This window comes from Caretta caretta, chromosome 11, assembly GCF_965140235.1.
Source record: "Caretta caretta isolate rCarCar2 chromosome 11, rCarCar1.hap1, whole genome shotgun sequence".
Lineage (NCBI taxonomy): Eukaryota > Metazoa > Chordata > Testudines > Cheloniidae > Caretta > Caretta caretta.
Genome location: NC_134216.1, coordinates 69,352,424 through 69,372,591, shown reverse-complemented (window position 1 = coordinate 69,372,591; position 20,168 = coordinate 69,352,424). Strand labels below are relative to the sequence as shown.

At 43.4% G+C, this 20,168-nt stretch overlaps 1 protein-coding gene across 1 annotated transcript in view; it reads right to left on the bottom strand.

The window, feature by feature from the left end:
• The window catches only part of UBE2F (ubiquitin conjugating enzyme E2 F (putative)), a 130,090-nt gene extending 109,931 nt beyond the window's left edge, over nt 1-20,159 (bottom strand). The window contains exons 1-2 of the mRNA XM_048870165.2: nt 20,061-20,159; nt 16,623-16,756 (exon numbers count right to left, since the gene is read on the bottom strand). Of these exons, the coding sequence (XP_048726122.1) occupies nt 16,623-16,740 (118 nt within the window). The 5' untranslated portion in view covers nt 16,741-16,756; nt 20,061-20,159. The remainder of the gene's footprint in view (nt 1-16,622; nt 16,757-20,060) is intronic.
• Nucleotides 20,160-20,168: the final 9 nt, after the last annotated feature.

Genomic DNA, 20,168 nt, shown 5'->3' with positions numbered 1-20,168 from the left:
TCTCTTGGGCTGTTCAGATATTAGAGGTCCGTTGGACCTAATATGTCAACATTCAACAGTTTTCTGCTTTAACTGGAGTTAGCAAACAGTTCAGTTTAAGGATTACTGGATTATTTTAGACTAAAAACAAAATACGTTTATGTAAGTACAAAGAGAGGTTTTGAGTGAGTACAAGCATAAGGTATTACAACCAGAAATGGTTACAAGAGAAATAAAGATAAAACTCTTTTTAGGAGCTAAAATTTGACAAGTGGGACTTGGTTCGAGGCAAAATCCTTACCACATGTTCTCAGCAATAGGGCTGATCAAATTCCCATGTCAGGATCTCCCCCAGATTCAAAGGACTGGTTCCTTTATCATCTTTATATGGGAGGGAGAGAGAGAGAGAGGATACATACACAAGGAGAGATGCCTTTGGGTGTTTTTGCCCCTCACTTTTATAGTCCAGTCACCCTTTACAGTGGCTTCTTCTGAGGATTACCCCCAAAGCAAAATTTATTCAAACAGAAAAGGCGACGACAGAATGCAACAGTCAAGGTGCCCCCATGCTCTTTCTTCTCCCTTGTGTATGCTGAAATGCAGATTTGCCTTGTCTCCTGCCACTTCCACCTCTTGCTGTCTCAAGGACCTTGTTTACTATTTATATGTAAAATGAGGTCAACACACATTCCTTTATTTAAGATAGACTTGTTTAACAACTTTGCCTAGTCACAGTTTGAACATGTGCTATCACCACCACACAGGGAGCATTCATAACTTTACATATAATGTTGCTACATACAGTACATTTCACCATGATATCATTGATCAGCAAGTTATTAGTTTTCTAACGATACCTCACAAGGCACAGTTTGTACAAAGATTATTACAACAGTCTAGCATGTGAATACAGGGATCCTTCGGTCACACCCCTTTCCTAAGTTTCCCCCTTCCAGCTCCTTTTTCCTTTTGCACCTTCTCTTTGCTTTGTTTTCTGCGGCCCCTATGCTCTGCCCTCACCCAACACAGATGTCCCTTGTCATCTTCTCCTTCAAACCATTTTCCCCCCAAAGCTGCTGCCATGTTGTCTGCTGCCTTGCTGGTGGAAGCCAGCAGTAGGAGGAGTGAAGAACACCCCCGGAAGAGGCAGACAGGCCAATGACTGTATTTTGTGCAGCAATTTCTGTTGGTCAGATGGAAAAAAAGTACAGCAAATTTTTCACCCTTCCATCCCACCCATTCTGTATAAAGCCAAAGTCTCAGCACAGTTGCCTCGTTTTCAATTTTATTTATATTTACTCCTTCCCACAAGATTTCTGGTTTTTCAGCAAATCTTTTAAATATTAAAAATATATATTTTTAAAAAAATAAATCAACTTTTTTTCATTTCATCCAGGAAAGGCAATAAAACAGACTAATTATCGCAGCTTCATTTTCTGACTCACTGACTAACTAGCACAATAGTTATATATTTGTCTGTCAACAATGCAGGAAAGATGTTTAAATCCGAACCCAAATATACAATTTTCGTTTTTAGATTTCACAAAAATATTTCTATTGGCTTAAACTTTTAAAAACTTTTTAGTTCAGAATCTAAATTGATCTGATAGTGGCTCTAAGGAAAAGTAAGTAAGGGCTATTTCCAGCATATGTGGGCTTTACTACAATTAATATTAAAATTGGGCTTTTCACCCTCCGTTTTCTGTAAGGTATTTTCTGTCATTTCATGGCAGAAATTATTCTCAGAGTAGAGCTTTGAGAGTTTAATATTTATCAGTCGTTAGACCAAATTCATCCTTGTAACTCTTTAGATACTGGGAACTGGATTAGATTAATGTGTTTTCACAGTATAATGAAAACAGATCCTTAAACTACACCATTTAAATTGTGAACTGATGCAATCCTAAAACTCTACTAGGGGTTCTTCTGTGGACAAAATTCTTAGGACTTCTAGTTATGTTCATTGCTGTGTTGCTGTAGCTTTGTTGGTCCCAGGATATTAGAGAGACAAGGTGGACGATATACTATCTTTTTATTGGACCAACATCTGTTGATGAGAGACAAGATTTCAAGTCACACCATGCTCTTCAGGTCTTCTACTTCAGGTCAAAGACCTGAAGAAGAGCTCTGTGTGGCTCAAAAGCTTGTCTCTTTCACCAACAGAAGTTGGCCCAATAAAAGATAACATCTCACCCACCTTGTCTCTCTAGTTATGTTCAGGCATACATTATGGGTTTATGAACGAGTAAGCCTCCCACAACCCAGAAGTCTCTCTCCCTGCTATGTAAGAGGGCTTTTATTTTTCTTTAAGACTTCACAGGAAAGGCACAGGGAAGTATACATTACACTTTAGCATGCAGATAATTACATTTCTGAACACAATACAATGTAAATGCAGTCTTACAAAAGTCAAATGTCGCAGCTGGTGATTACTTTTGGATGATTTGATTATTCTGTAATCATAATCCTGATTTTATGGGTATCAATGAGACCATAGCTATTTACTAAGAATTACTTTGTGGAAAGAACCAGACACTGAGTTTACAGGAAAGAAGGAACAGGAGAATCCCAATGGCAACTGCATTCCTCAAAGGTATGTGCTGTGAGGTGGGACAAGACCAGTGTTTCCTCTAATTTTTTCCATCCACGTGCGCAATAAATTTTGTTATGTGCACCGAGGTATGTGCAGATGTGCGCCACCAGTAGAAACAAAAACCTAGATATAATATATATTTTTTAAAAGTTACCATAGGGATAATTACTCCAGCCAGGACAGGTTAGGCATTTTAGAACTCACTACTCAAATAGTTAGATTTAAGTGTAAGAGAAATAAAAATTATGAAATGCATAGACAAGTCAAAATACTAAAATAACACACTTTGAAAGAATAAAATTACACAGACTATATGTGCATTGCAGGAAGTACCAAGAAGTAACAACAATAATACAAGTATGCGTTGGGGAGTGAGAGAGAGACACACACACAGACAGACATACAGACAGAGAGAGACACAGTGTGTGTGTTGGCTGCTGGGGAAGTTTCTGAGAGATGCTGTGTGCTGCCTCTTTAAGGCACTCACTGAAAGCTCTCCTGAGCCCTGTCTCCCCTCCCCTGCTCTGCAGAGCTGGAGACATGAACACGGGGGAGAGAAAGACAGACAGACAAGAGAGGGGAAATCTCAGAGACCCTGAGCTGTCTCTTTAAGAAAGGCACTCAATCCCTGCCTGGAGGCTGGAGTCCTTCAGACCTCAGCAGCTCCAAGTCCTAAGCCAGGCTGTCCCCTCTCCCTTGCTCTGCAGAGATGGGGTACAGTGGCAGGAGAAGAGGGACACCCTGACATCAGCGCAACCCCTACCCCTGCTCTGCACAGCCAGCGGGAGGGTCCCGGGAGCAGCTGCAGAAGCAGTGGGGGGAGGGGCATATGCGGCTGGATGTGCACGCTCTACCAATCAACTGCACAGCACTTGACTCTCTCCTGAGCAGCTGCCTGACAGCGCAGCTTAGAGGGAACATAGGACAAGACATGCTTTTCAAGATCCCTTGGAGCATGGTTTTATTAGCTGCTGCTGGAGGTTGTTTATTTCTGATCTTAAAGTCACAAAAAAACCAACATGCCTTGGCCCTTCACTTCACTTCAGAGCTGGGCTCCCAGCCAGCAGCTACCACTCCCCAGCTCTGAAGGCCAGCACTGCCACCAGCAGCAGCTCAGAACTAAGGGTAGGTACAATAGCCTGGCGACCACCCCCACAATCACAACACTATGAAACCTCAGGTTCAAATAGCTGAAATCGTGAAATTTACGATTTTTAAAATCCCATGACCGAAATTGACCAAAATGGACCATGAATTTGGTAGGGCCCTATTTATAATATTTGAAATATAAAAAAATGTTTTAATTTATAGGGGGGGTTGCACTCAGGTTTGCTGTGTGAAAGGGGTCACCAGTACAAAAGTTTGAGAACCACTGATCTAATTATTAAAGTCAGTGTAGTAATTTATAGGAATGACAAAAGGGAAGATACAAGTAGATTGCTAAACCTCAACTGTGAGACCTAACAGAGGCAAAGAAGTTATTTACCATGCTCTGGTTACACAAACTTCATGTATCACACTGACCTCTACTTTAAGAATCTCTTCCAACTTGATATTTACATTAGTAATGTACAGCTAAGCGATAAATTACTGTAAATTAATTTAAAAATTAATCTGTTTTCAGGCTAAATACTGAAGTATTTGTCAAACTTATCAGGTGGGACAGGTTACTATAAGCAGTATGCATCTGAAGTCGATGATTCAGTTAGGCTAAATGCCCTACACTACAGTAGCACGTAACAAACTTTCTGTTCAAAGTACAGCATAATCAGAAGTTAAACCCTCATTTCTCTTACTTTGTTGTAAGCATAATACAAGAATAATCAAAACTTTAACCAAAACCTTAAAAATACTACTAGAACTCTGCTGATGTTTTACTACTCTATTGATGATCTACATACATTCATTGTAACTAGCTGGCCATTCAAACCAATTTCATCTGTGGAGAGTGTACTCTTCAAAATACAAGGCCTCACACTAGTAGAAGCAGGTATTACTATAATTCAAAACCCCCCTTTTAAAAATCTGAAAATATATACGTACTGTTACAAGTATCAACTACTGTTATATATGAGCTTCCCACAATGCAGAACAGATGTTTAAATCTTAACCTAAAATATATAATTTTCTTTTTTAGATTTCAAAAAAATATTTCTATTGACTTTAGGCTTTTACATACATTTTTGGTACTGAACCTAAACTGATCAGACAATGACTCTTAAAGGAAAGCAAGTTTTGTGACATAAAATGTAAGGGCTCTCTCCAAGACGTGGCACGTGACAAACACTGGAGAGAAATCTCTCCATTTCTCAGTTTGTTTACTTTTGCTTATAGTCCGTTTCACTGTCTTCCATGCATAGTACAATGTTTTCCTGTTTGCACAGGTCTTTCACACAACAAAGAAGTGGAAAACATTTCAAAAATTGGAACATGATTCTACCATCACAAAAATTGGTTGGAATGGAGCCGCAAGGAACAATAACTGAGCGGTAGTTGTGGAAACTGAATCTACCATTAACTCTTCTTCAGAGTCAATTCCAAATTGATGAATCTTCTTTAAACAATTTAGAGCAATAACAAATGTGAAAAAAAAAAAAAAAAAACAAGTTAAACACGATTAAATTCAGTCATAAAAGCAGGGTTTTTTAACCAGTAAATTCTTCCTTCCCCACCGTAAAAATTCCCCAATAGTATGGATATGAACACAAAGCATAATCTTGATGGACATATGCAGGAGCATGAAGCTCAGAACGGAGCCTGCAAAATTACTACATTCAGAACAAAATTACCTATGATGAGATTCCCCTCCATCCCCCTTTATTATACCATATAGGGAAAGTGCATTTTGTTTTGTACGTCTTTTGATCCTGTCTGAGTTCAAGATATGTATCTTGACATTTATCTCCGCTTTCCATATCCCAGTTCCAGTAACAGAACACTGACACTGACATTTCCATTTTCATTCTTCTTACTAAAAACTGTATCAAGTCTATTATTCAAGGCAAATGGATGTTTTGCTCCCCCGGAGCTGTATAATTAAATTGCGGGTTGGTATTACAAATGAAGAGAACTTGTAAAGTCTGAAAAAGATTTTGTCCAATTCTACCCATTTTTATTTAGAGTGAAAGATGTATACTTTACTCCTTCCTCTTCCAAATGCTTACCGGAAAAGAGAATGTTGTCAAACCACACACTTAGTAGCCTATCGAATTATCAGAAAACTAGCAGCACTCAGTGAAATAAATCGTGCAGGCTAACAATGCAAAGGAATGGAAGCCAGAAATCAATCTCTCTCTAATCCAGAAAAAAACAAAACAATATGCAACCTTGTACAAGTCACTTTACTTGTGCCACAGAGATGCACACATGAAAATTAGGTACAAATAAGGACTAAAATTAAAACTGGGCAATGTATCAGAGCAAATCTCTCCTTTGTAAGTTAAACACTAGAAAGTCTTGACAATACTTACCTTTGGATTTCTTCCAACTCCTCTTACCATAACTAATTTATGTAGGTTTTACTGTATTTGTCGCATACTTTCATGTAATTCCATTTTCGTTTTCCATCATTAAGTGCTGATCTTTAATTTACCCCAAAGCTCATCTTTCTTCACAAATAAGCACCATTTCACTGTAAGCTGATGTTATGAATCCATAAAAATATATTCCCTTTTCAGCATGCAATGCCTTATGTGACCATTTCAGAAATAGGCCTGTAGTGAACATAACAGATATATGAATTCATAATTTAACTTTTTTTCAATCCTTAGATGGACAATACTTTGGAAATGTAAAGTATTTTTCTCTCTTTCAAATCATACCCTTTGATCTTCTTGCTTACTATGGTTATGAGTAACAACAAGGATTACTGTAACTAAAAGATTAGAGTAAAAAACTAATTTCTCTGTTTTTCCCAGTTTATTCACATAGTGCATTTACCTGCACTTTCTCTTTCACTTCCCAGTTTTGGGAGTCTTTCACAAAGTAACAGAAAAGACCAATAAATAAATAAATAAATAAATAAATAATCTGGTTGTAAAACCACAAAAATTATCAGGATGCCAATGGGGCAGGCACAGTACCTAGAACTATTAGTTCTGCTCTTTAAACATTTAACTAGATTTCAAGCTGCCAATATCTCCAACAAAAGGAAATATACGAGACACATGATGAAAAGTAAGATTTTGATGTACTTCAAAAAAAATGACAGGTTTCAGAGTAGCAGCCGTGTTAGTCTGTATTCGCAAAAAGAAAAGGAGAACTTGTGGCACCTTAGAGACTAACAAATTTATTTGAGAAGCTTTTGTGAGCTACAGCTCACTTCATTGGATGCATTCAGTGGCAAATACAGTGGGGAGATTTATATACATAGAGAACATGAAACAATGGGTGTTACCATACACACGGGAACAAGAGAGTGATCACTTAAGGTGAGCTATTACCAGCAAGGGGGCGGGGGGGGGAGGGGGGAGTGGGAACGGGAACCTTTTTTAGTGATAATCAAGGTGGGCCATTTCCAGCAGTTGACACGAATGTCTGAGGAACAGTGGGGGCTGTAGGGGGGGAATAAACAGGGGGAAATAGTTTTACTCTGTGTAATGACCCACCCACTCCCAGTCTCTATTCAAGCCTAAATTAATTGTATCCAGTTTGCAAATTAACTCCAATTCAGCAGTCTCTCATTGGAGTCTGTTTTTGAAGTTTTTTTTGTTGAAGAACTGCAACTCTTAGGTCTGTAATTGAGCGACCAGAGAGACTGAAGTGTTCTCCAACTGGTTTTTGAATGTTATAATTCTTGATGTCTGATTTGTGTCCATTTATTCTTTTACGTAGAGACTGTCCAGTTTGACCAATGTACATGGCAGAGGGGCATATATCACATTTGTAGATGTGCAGGTGAACGAGCCTCTGATAGTGTGGCTGATGTGATTAGGCCCTATGATGGTGTCCCCTGAATAGATATGTGGACACAGTTGGCAACGGGCTTTGTTGCAAGGATAGGTTCCTGGGTTAGTGGTTCTGTTGTGCGGTGTGTGGTTGCTGATGAGTATTTGCTTCAGGTTGGAGGACTGTCTGTAAGTGAGGACTGGCCTGTCTCCCAAGATCTGTGAGAGTGATGGGTCTTCCTTCAGGATAGGTTGTAGATCCTTGATGATGCGTTGGAGAGGTTTTAGTTGGGGGCTGAAGGTGACAGCTAGTGGCGTTCTGTTATTTTCTTTGTTGGGCCTGTCCTGTAGTAGGTGACTTCTGGGTACTCTTCTGGCTCTGTCAATCTGTTTCTTCACTTCAGCAGGTGGGCACTGTAGTTGTAAGAATGCTTGATAGAGATCTTGTAGGTGTTTGTCTCTGTCTGAGGGGTTGGAGCAAATGTGGCTGTATCGTAGAGCTTGGCTGTAGACAACGGATCGTGTGGTGTGGTCTGGATGAAAGCTGGAGGCATGTATGTAGGAATAGCGGTCAGTAGGTTTCTGGTATAGGGTGGTGTTTATGTGACCATCGCTTATTAACACCATAGTGTCCAGGAAGTGGATCTCTTGTGTGGACTAGTCCACGCTGAGGTTGATGGTGGGATGGAAATTGTTGAAAAACAGACTCCAACAAGAAACTGCTGAATTGGAATTAATTTGCAAACTGGATACAATTAATTTAGGCTTAAATAGAGACTGGGAGTGGATGGGTCATTATACAAAGTAGAACTATTTCCCCATGTTTATTCCCCCCCCTACAGCCCCCACTGTTCCTCAGACATTCTTGTCAACTGCTGGAAATGGCCCACCTTGATTATCACTACAAAAGATTCCCGTTCCCACTCCTCCCCACCCCCCCGCTCTCCTGCTGGTAACACCCATTGTTTCATGTTCTCTATGTACATAAATCTCCCCACTGTATTTTCCACTGAATGCATCCGATGAAGTGAGCCGTAGCTCACGAAAGGTTATGCTCAAATAAATTTGTCAGTCTCTAAGGTGCCACAAGTACTCCTTTACTTTTTGCAAAAAAAATGCAGCTGAATAAAGTGCATCTATGATCCCATAAGCATACACATTATACTTTTATCACTGACACTTTGTCATGTAATTTTTTTAATAAATTTTACTTTATTATAAAATTTAATTCTCATAGTATTTTTGCTTGCAGTCCCCTGGCCTCTTTCAATCATCCAAGAACAATCTGTCTTTGGCCCAGTCCTGTGAGGCACTGACCATCTTGAACAATCAGGCACTATCAGCAGTCATGACTCACGCAAAAGCTGGTCTTCAAAGAATGAAAATACGGTAACTCCAAAAAGTGAATTCTCTCTTTCAGCTGAAGTTGATGGCTTTCAAAAACCTGAACAGGAAAAGTTATAAATGCCATGTTTCCAGTCTCTGAAAACTAGCCAGTGCCCGCAGTATGTCAGTCTCAAGGAACAGATGGGGAGAACAGCACACAGGTAGCTAAGTAGAAGGTGCAAGAGTATGTTGCCTGGTCTACACTACAAAGTTAGATCGACATAAGCTGCTTTACGTAGACCTAGCTATGCACGTCTCTACACTTAAATGTCTCCCACCCATTTAAGTGACCCATTTCAACGACATAGTAACACCACCTCTCTTTGCGGCACAGAGACATGGTTAATGTACACAGGTCAACGCACCGTGAGTGTAGACATTGCATTACTTACATCAACCCTAACAGTCCTCCAGCAGCTGTCCCACAATGCCCCACACTGTCCAATGCCTTTTTTTTTTTGGTTGTCCAGCTTGGTGAGCACACCTCTATCTGCTCTCCAGTGCTAAAGTGAGTTGGCGGATGGGATTGCAGAGCCATTGGCCATTATCTTTGAAAACTCATGGTGATCGGGAGAGGTCCCGGACGACTAGGAAAAGGCTAATGTAGTGCCCATCTTTAAAAAAGGGAAGGAGGAGGATCCTGGGAACTACAGGCCAGTTAGCCTCACTTCAGTCCCTGGAAAAATCATGGAGCAGGTGCTCAAGGAACCAATTCTGAAGCACTTAGAGGAGAGGAAAGTGGTCAGGAACAGTCAGCATGGATTCACCAAGGGCAAGTCATGCCTGACTAATCTAATTGCCTTCTATGACGAGATAACTGGCTCTGTGGATGAGGGGAAAGCAGTGGACGTGTTGTTCCTTGACTTTAGCAAAGCTTCTGACACGGTCTCCCACAGTATTCTTGCCAATAAGTTAAAGTAGTATGGGCTGGATGAATGGACGATAAGGTGGATAGAAAGCTGGCTAGATTGTCGGGCTCAACGGGTAGTGATCAATGGCTTCATGTCTAGTTGGCAGCCGGTATCGAGTGGAGTGTCCCAAGGGTCGGTCCTCAGGCTGGTTTTGTTCAATATCTTCATTAATGATCTGGAGGATGGTATGGATTGCACCCTCAACAAGTTTGAAGATGACACTAAACTGGGAGGAGAGGTAGATACGCTGGAGGGGAGGGATAGGATACAGAGGGACCTAGGGACAAATTAGAGGATTGGGCCAAAAGAAATCGGATCAGGTTCAACAAGGACAAGTGCAGAGTCCTGCACATAGGACGGAAGAATCCCATGCACTGCTACAGACTAGGGACCGAATGGCTCGGCAGCAGTGCTGCAGAAAAGGACCTAGGGGTTACAGTGGACGAAAAGATGGATATGAGTCAACAGTGTGCTCTTGTTGCCAAGAAGGCCAATGGCATTTTGGGATGTATAAGTAGGGGCACTGCCAGCAGATTGAGGGACGTGATCGTTCCCCTCTATTCGACATTGGTGAGGCCTCATCTGGAGTACTGTGTCCAGTTTTGGGCTGACACTACAAGAAGAATGTGGAAAAATTGGAAAACGTCCAGTCGAGGGCAACAAAAATGATTAGGGGACTGGAACACATGAGTTATGAGGAGAGGCTGAGGGAACTGGGATTGTTTAGTCTGCGGAAGAGAAGAATGAGGGAGGATTTGATAGCTGCTTTCAACTACCTGAAAGGGGGTTCCAAAGAGGATGGCTCTAGACTGTTCTCAGTGGTACGAGATGATAGAACGAGGAGTAATAGTCTCAAGTTGCAGCGTGGGAGGTTTAGGTTGGATATTAGGAAAAACTTTTTCACTAGGAGGGTGGTGAAGCACTGGAATGCGTTACCGAGGGAGGTGGTGGAAACTCCTTCCTTAGATATTTTTAAGGACAGGCTTGACAAAGCCCTGGCTGGGATGATTTAGTTGGGGATTGGTCCTGCTTTGAACAGGGGGTTGGACTAGATGACCTCCTGAGGTCCCTTCCAACCCTGATATTCTGTGATTCTATGACCCTATCACCACCCCACACATGGCTGTGGATACCTCCAAGGAGCCAGAGTCACAGACTACTGCCGAGAACAACAAGGAGGTGGTAGTGGCAGATGAGGAGAAAAGGGAGGATTATAAAGGACAGGACCTGTTTTTGACTCTATCACAGTTTTACCAGTCCTGCCAGTTGAGCACGAGTGAGCTCCATGTAGGAGAAGGAACCTTGAGTAAGCGTGTAGACAAATTTTCCATGACAGGAACAGCACCCCCAATTAGCAGGACGCAGCTTTTGACTTTTCATTAATTTTCTCATACTAGAAGAAGTAGCAGTACAACGAGACACAGCTGCTATCTGCTTTTCATTCACCTATAGAGTTAGGCAGGACAGGCTATGTGGAACAGTTTATGTGCGCATGTCTCTTCCTTGAATTCTGAGAGATCGGGATGAAACTTCCATGGAGGTACATTGCAATCCTCTCCCAAAGGTTTCTAGGGATGGCAGCCTTATTTCTTCCTCTGCGGCAGGACACTTTTCCACACCAGGAGGCAATAAATGCAGCAGGCACCACTGTAGTACACAGCTAGAACAGAGGTGGGCAAACTACGGCCCTCAGGCCACATCTGGCCCGCGGAGCCCTCCTACCCAGGCCCTGAGCTTCCAGCCCCTCCCCCGCTGTTCCCCCTCCTCCGCAGTCTCAGCTCACTGCGCTGCCGGTGCAATGCTCTCGGCGACGGGGCTGCGAGCTCTTGCCAAGCAGCGCACTCTTGGCGGGCAGCGCAGCTACAGAGCTGCGGCCTGACCAGGTGCTCTGTGCTGCGCAGTGGTGTGGCTGGCTCTAGCCAGGCAGCACGGCTGCTTGTCCTGGTGTTCTGGGCGGCATGGCTGTAGCGCTGACAGCCACCAGTGCTCCAGGCAGCGCGGAGGGAGCAGGGGAGGTTGGATAGGGAGCAGGGGAGTTCCGGGTGGTGCTCAGGGGTGTGGATAGAGATTGGGGCAGTCAGAGGGCAGGGAACTGGGGGGTTGAATGGGGGCAGGGGTCCTGGGGGGGTAGTCAGGAAGGAGAGGGGGAGCTGAATGGGGCAGCGGGTGGCGGGCAGGGGTTCCAGGGGCAGTCTACACTAAGTGTAAACAACATTTTAAAAAGCACTTAATTAAAACATTCCAGATAGCATGGCTTTCAAATGATCATCTTTTTTCTAGTCTCGATGAGGTTTTAATGAGTTTGAAGACAACATATGAATGAGGTAGTAACCTTAATATCTAATACCTTAAATATCACCACTGATTATTTTAGCAGAAATATTCTTATCAGCTAGGTAGTTGTTCTTGGATGCACTGGTCGATTATCGGAGGTTAAGATGGCTATGTCCCAATCTACATCCAATGGTCAAAATGGCATCTGGGTTATTTGTGACAGCTGGCTGATAGCTAGATATTTTTTAGGCTGCAGTGTGATTAGTATGCTAATGATATCCAGTTCCATTTCTTTCACCAAACACAGATTCTACTGTTTCATTCCTTCCCCAAAGCCTGGCCAAAATAGACACCTACATGAAAATGAACTGGCTGTGATTATCATGTCAAGACTGAAGTGATATCTTGTTGAAAGTGTCAAACATCTAAGTAGAATGGGCTGAGACTATCTGCACCAATTAAAGGAATGCCCACCTAGCACCAAAATACTTCAGCCTGGGTATCCTGCTGGAGTCATCACTACTCCTGGATTTTGAGGCCTTGTCTACACTACAGAACATAGCTGTTACTGACAAGAAATGTCAGCAACAGGTAACATATACAGTTAAATTGTGTTTAATATTAGTTCAGCTACATGTACCTAGGGGTTACAGTGGACGAGAAGCTGGATATGAGTCAACAGTGTGCCCTTGTTGCCAAGAAGGCTAATGGCATTTTGGGCTGTATAAGTAGGGGCACTGCCGGGAGATCGAGGAACGTGATCATTCCCCTCTATTCGACATTGGTGAGGCTTCATTGGGAGCCTGGTCAAAACTGTGACCAGTTTTGGGGCCCCACACTACAAGAAGGATGTGGAAAAATTGGAAAATGTCCAGTCGAGGGCAACAAAAATGTTTAGGGGACTGGAACAAATGACTAATGAGGAGAGGCTGAGGGAACTGGGATTGTTTAGTCTGCGGAAGAGAACAATGAGGGGGGATTTGATAGCTGCTTTCAACTTCCTGAAAGGGGGTTCCAAAGAGGATGGATCTAGACTGTTCTCAGTGGTACGAGATGATAGAACAAGGAGTAATGGTCTCAAGTTGCAATGGGGGAGGTTTACATTGGATATTAGGAAAAACTTTTTCACCAGGAGGGTGGTGAAGCACTGGAATGCGTTACCGAGGGAGGTGGTGGAATCTCCTTCCTTTGAGGTTTTTAAGGTCAGGCTGAACAAAGCCCTGGCTGGGATGATTTAGTTGGGGATTGGTCCTGCTTTGAGCAGGGAGTTGGACTAGATGACCTCCTGAGGTCCCTTCCACCCCCAATATTCTATGATTCTATGTATAGACAAGGAAAAATGGTGCTGACTATTGCTTGTTCCAACCTATCTACACTCATAGCTAAATCATGTTTTAGCACCAGTTCAACATCACCCCTTGCTGACACTCATTGGGAACTGGGAGTATTTATTTCTTGCACTGTAGACAACACCTAAAGTAAAGAACAATTGGATCACTGTCTTTAATGTACACAATTCCCAGGAGACTGATCACTCCTTCCTGACATACTGTGCAACAGTCATCCATAAATGGAAAACCTCCAGGCTAAATAAATTAAGGAAATTGTTTCTACTTAGGGCTCCCCATAAAATTCAAGCTTTGGCTTGTGCAGAATGCAGCTGCCTGCAGTTGAGTACAGGGTGAGTCATTATTGTCCCCTCTAAAATAGAAAGAGTTTTGAAGAATGTCTCACCATTGCTCACATGGTTCAGCTGAACTGTTGTTTGCAATGTTAGAAGCCCTAGTGTATACAGGCTTTTGGTTGCCAACACAGTTTATCAGTTCCCTGTCAATTAAAATTTGCTCCCTGCAGGTCTAAGCAACACGGTGTGAAAACTACATCAGGAGCTGAAACCCCATCTACACTAGGGCTCATAACACTGACAACACCCGTTCAGCTGAATTAATCTTAACAGTGGGAAACTTTCCAGAAATATACCTAGTTTAGACAAGACTTGTGCAATTAATGTGCTAGTCAGTTATCTTCTAAGACTCAAATTTTCCAGGACCCAATTACCTGACACTCCCTCTCCACCTGTACCCACAGCAACAGTTAAATCAGCTTGTTTGTTCTGATGTCAGTTCCCTTGATGGCCAGCAGGCCCACCCCCTAGAATTTCTCCCTCTGGACCAGTTTAACTCTGGTCATGACATAAGGCTCATTTTATTTAATAATTGGTTGCTGTGGTTGAGATTTGTCTGCTTGTTGCTTTCAGTTCTAATTTTAATTGCCAGTTTGGGATTTGTAACTTGTATAACATTTAGTCTACTAAAGTTTGTTAGTGATGGTTACAGCAACGGCTATATCTTTATATCACTTTCCCATTGAGTGCAGGAGGAAGAATTTGAATATATATGTCTACATTTTTGTAATTAAAGAACATTGTTGCCATTATTAAGGGTACTATGAAAATTCATCTGATAGAAAATGAAAGATGTTTAAATATTTTGTATTATAAGCAGTGATTAGAATGTACTTTACACCAGTGGTTCTTAAAGCCAGTCCACCGCTTGTTCAGGGAAGCGGTGTGGGCCCAGGGACATGCTGGCCCCCTTCCCGCAGCCCCCATTGGCCTGGAGCAGCAGTTCACTGCTCCAGGCCAATGGGGGCTGCGGGAAGTGGTGTCGGCCAAGGGATGTGCTGGCTGCCCTTCCCGCAGCCCCCATTGGCCTGGAGCGGCAAATCGCGGCCAGTGGGAGCCGCGATCGGCCAAACCTGCAGGTAAACAAACCAGTCCAGCCCACCAGGGGCTTCCCTGGACAAGCGGCAGACTGGCTTTGAGAACCACTGCTTTACACTACATCACCATTTTCCTTTAACACACAGGGCACATATAACCATGCTTAAAGCTAAACTGCAAATCAAATCATAAATCCATACTTTAACTGTTTCAGCTAGACGCTCTTGGCAAGCTTTTTGAGAGACCTAAACAGTGAAGTCACAAGCATCTGTAACTTGAATCGAAATCTTCCCCCTACATGGCTACACAAATGAAGGAAGATAAGATGTGAGGAGAATCTGAATGTGGCCTACAGGAGGATGCAAAATCTACAACAAATCTATTCCCTGCTGTGTGACAGAATCTAAGTTTTCATTTTAAAACACAAGTTTCTAGCACTATGGCTGGGAAGTAACATGACCAACACAAAATGAACACAAACAGATGCGTTGAGGTCAGTTTCAAGTAATCCTGAAACAGTGGGACTGAGAAATATGAACTGTTGCATTTGAAAAGACCACAGAACTTCACTATGACAACTTACAGGTCAACATTGATAATTTCATTGCTAATCGTTTTTAGCAAAAACATCAACCTAACCAGTTTATCCATTATTATATGCAGTGGAACACCTGGGGTAGTGAAAAGCTGTTTAGTGTTGCAAGGATGGGGAAAAGGGGAGTTAAGCTACATCCCACCCTCAAAACGTCAAGTGCTTTGAGATTTTAAATGCAATATCCTGTACCACATAAGATCTGGCAGCAGGAAAATTGTATAATTTTAATATAAAAATGCTATACTGATTTTATTATTCATTTTCATATTTAGTTCACTGGCCACTGCCTTTTTTCCCATTTACACAGAATTGCTGCAAAATTTGTAGTCTGCCGCAGCAGAAATCTGTGGAAACTAGGGGATCTTCCCACAGACTGATATCCAGCTCGCTGCAGTCTACAAAAGCCCTTCTATAAGAGATCAGTAAGATGTGCCGCTGAAATTTTTTTTTTTAAATCCACATTTCTTACCCACAACTTTCCGTTAACCCAAAATAGGCAGTAGCATTATCATCTGTTGAACTGGCTATTTCTTTTTCATTTCAAAAATATTAACGTTCAAAGATTTCATTTAATCATAGTTCAGACGTCACTGAGAATTACCTCCATCCGTCACTTACTTTCAGAACTTGCTTTCCTGTCACAGCCAGTTACCTATATTTCTGTTAACAGAAATATTTTCCAGTCTAATCAACTTGATCTTCTTGTCCAGTTTATTCAGTAATACTAATGTCACCATATAATCACAATTGATTATTTGATGACTGCGATGTCAAACACTGGACTTCAGCACTAAATAATATAAAAGAATGTTCTATTTACAGATTATTATTATTTTTTGCATTACTTGCACCTATGTGGCTACTAGTAACACAAAGTTTGAACTCAATACTGCAGTGCTGAATCTCAGATCTGGAGATTACTGCTTATATAATATATAGCGCACAGTAATATGCGTCCAAATCATGGTAATAGTAGTATTAATACGTAGCTCTTGTATCGCACTTTTCATCAGTAGATCTCAAAGTGCCTAAAATCTTTAATTGTTGTATGCTTGTCTCTCTCACCAACAGAAGTTGGTCCAATAAAAGATATTACCTCACCCACCTTGTCTCTCACGATCTTTAATGTATTTAACTTCACAACACCCTTGTGACATAAGGAAGCCCTTTTAAAAACATTGATGTAAACTCTTGCCTCCAGCATTTAGTATTGTTAGTTGATGAACTAACTATATTTAATGGGACAGCAAATCTTTTAAACATAAGGATCAATTACCTTTAACAAGCAATTTATCTCTAATAGACACTCTCCGAGTAGAATCAGAAGCTGCGTTGGATGTACGAGGCCCTTTGACACCATCATCTCGCTTCAGTTTGCTTGCCAATGTTAGCATTACGGCTATCTTCAACCTAGAACGCAGGCATCAAAATAAGATAAGTCACTACAGTTCAAAGTGCCAGATAAAGTCACAAAATAGTCAAAAGTTGGGACCAAGTGTAGAGCCAAGTGGTATTCATGGTATCCTACTGACAGCTTGTCTACACTTGAAAAGCTACAGCAGCATAGCTGCACGGTTGTAGTGCTTCAGTGTAGATGTTACCTACACTGACGAGACGGGTTCTCCTGTCAGCGTATAGTTAACCCACCTCCCCAAGAGGTGGTAGCTAGGTGACGGAAGAACTGTTCCATTGACGTAGCACAATCTACACAGAGACTTAGGTCGGCCTCACTACGGTGCTCAGGACAACTTGAGACAATTTCAGGTGTAAATACTAAGGCCTTGTCTACACTGCCACTTTACAGCGCTGCAACTTTCTCACTCAGGGGTGTGAAAAAACAAACTTGTGTGGTTGCAGCACAGTACTGGGAGAGCGCTCTCCCAGTGCTCTAAAAAACCCACCTCAACAAGGGGCGTGGCTCCCAGCACTGAGGCACTGTTTACACTGGCAGGGGAGTGTTTTTTCACACCCCGAGCAAGAAAGTTGCAGCGCTGTTAATTGCCAGTGTAGACAAGCCCTTAGAAGGTAGGCTGACATAGCTACTTTGGGCAGGGGTGTGGAGAGAACAAACACAACACACCCCTGCATGACGTAACTATGCTGACCTCACCTGCTGTATAGCTTCAGCTATGACGATGGAAGAATGCTTCCATTGGTCTGGCTACCATCGCTCAGGGAAGTGGTGTTCCTATACTGTTGGAAAACCCCTTCTGTCATGCCACGTGTATCGATACTATAGCTACGGCTACAGCTATTCTGGCATGGTCTCCATAGCGTAGACAAACCTTAAGCATCTGGATAGATACAGAGGCCCAGCCACAGCTCCTAAGATAAGAAGTGATCATTTTGTTACATCAGTCTTCCCTTAAAGGAATTAATGAAGATTTCTGTGATACATCACTATGGGCCTCCATTGTATAAAGGCATACAAAGGTCAATGCTTGAAAATTACAAAAACAAAACCTAATCAATATGCCAAATAGCTAGAAGGCACTTATGCAAGACCACTGGTTTTTAGAGAAAATTGCTCTTTGGTAGGCCAGGACCAAAGAAGCCTGGGGAAACTGCACGCTGTAAGATTTTTGTCTTCACTGGAGGAAAAAGGATGTGCTCTTACATTAGTAACTTTACTTAGATTATCTCAAGGTAAAATTCTAGTGAAGGCAAAGCAGTTTGCCATTTCATACAAGTTAGCAAATTGAGTTAAAACTAGAAAAACAGGAAGAGGCATAGTTAAGTAGGGCCTTAAAGATATTCTTAAGAATCATGAACTTATAGTGAAGAAGGGTGAGCCACTGGCGGGATTCATAGGCTAGGTAATGTGGTCAGAACAAAAATAGAGCCAACGTAGTTATCAAGGAGGCCAGTAAGGCAACATTAATCATAACATAACATGAGGGACTTGACGAGAGATTTTGCTGTGTAGACTTCACCTGTATGCTCCATTCTTGTGGACAAGCAGTGAAGTAAAATTTGCCAAATTGCTGCACCAGCGATTTCACTTTCTTACCACATCCATTTATACTACATAATAAACAGCCAGGGAAAAATTGTAGGCCTGCAAATCTAGATAGTGCACATGTAAAAGCAGTTATTTTCCAAAATTCTGGGCAGACAGTAGCATGGATCCAGGCTATAATTTATATGCCAAATTTTAGAAACTCAAAATGCCATTACATTAATTAGGTAATGAAGAGACACAGAAAGGGAAATGAAGGCATTAAACTGGAACAAAACGGAAATGTTGAAAAGCACAAAACATAGCAAAGAACTGAATAATAAAGTTACAAACAATCACAAATCATATTTGTGGAATATTATACTGATAAAAAATGCAAAGAGTTTGAATGCACTTGGTGTAGTGGCCTCTAAATCTGGTCCTGAAATATCTACTTATCTAGGGGAAATATAAATCTTGCTTGGCAAAGTGAGCCAAGCTAGGGTGGGAAACCACCAATTCCTCCTCTCTGGAGGAAGGAGAAAAGGCCAGAGAGCAGCTGAGGGAAGAGGAGCAGAAGAACAAGGAACGAATGGCACAGGCACTACGCTCTCACTCCTTTTAAGAGTAGAAGAAAGAAGAAGCTGGAGCACCTACTACTTTCCCCAGAGGAATGGGGGAACAAAGAACAGAATGACCACATGGGGAACAGTAGCTCCTGTCCCCTCAGATCCTGGACAAGAATAAGGCCCAGATCCTCAAAGGTGCTTAGGTGCCTAACTTTCATTGATTTCAATGGAAAGTAGGCGCCTAAATGCCTTTGCGAATCTGGGCATTAATGTCCCCCAGACTGCACTAATGGGGGCAGAGCAGGAAGTGTTCAGAATTTGTTAACTGGGGGGCGGAGTAGAAGAAGAGGGCCTGAGGACAGCCCAGAATTTATTTGGCAGGAACAGAGGACAGAAGAGCCCCCAAAACCTGTTAATTTAATCACTTGCGAGGCTCCAGAATGATCGATTGTTGTGGGAGAGAAGAGCTGACATGGGGAGATGCGTAAATTAAACAGGGCAGGTAGTAGCTGGGAGCTCAGGAAAGTTGGCAGATTCAGGATTTGTCTACACTGAGTTGCTCCTACTTAACTGGGTCAGTCGGTCCCCAGAGGTTGGGGGGATGCTAGTGTCAGTCAGTCTGTCCCCAGGGCGAGGGGAGATAAAAGGGGGCAGCGTCTGTCCCTTTGGGAGGAGCAGGAAGGGAGGCAGAGTCCAACCGTGGGCAGGGCGAAGGGGAGGGCAGGAAACGGGACTGGGGTTGCGGAGGGGGCAGCATCCAGCTGTCCCAATGGGGGGAGGGGGAGGGAAAGAATGGCGGGGGAGGGAGGGAAGGGGGCCGGCGTCCCCCGGCCTGTCCCCCTGGTAGTGGGGGAGGGAGGGAAGGGGGCCGGCGTCCCCCGGCCTGTCCCCCTGGTGGCGGGGAAGGGGGCCGGCGTCCCCCGGGTGCGGTGGGAGGGAGGGAAGGGGGCCGGCGTCCCCCGGCCTGTCCCCCTGGTGGCGGGGGAGGGAGGGAAGGGGGCCGGCGTCCCCCGGCCTGTCCCCCTGGTGGCGGGGGAGGGAGGGAAGGGGGCCGGCGTCCCCCGGCCTGTCCCCCTGGTGGCGGGGAAGGGGGCCGGCGTCCCCCAGGTGCGGTGGGAGGGAGGGAAGGGGGCCAACGTCCCCCGACCAGTCGCGCTGTGTCCCCGGGGGGAGGGGCGCTCGCTGGCGCCGGGCCGGGCGGACTCACCTGGGCACCGAGTCAGGCCCCGGCTGCAGCGGCCCCCACCATCCCGGCCTGCCCGGCGCGGCCCCGCCCCGCGGCCCGGCGCTCCCGGAAGTGGGGGCGGGGCCGCTC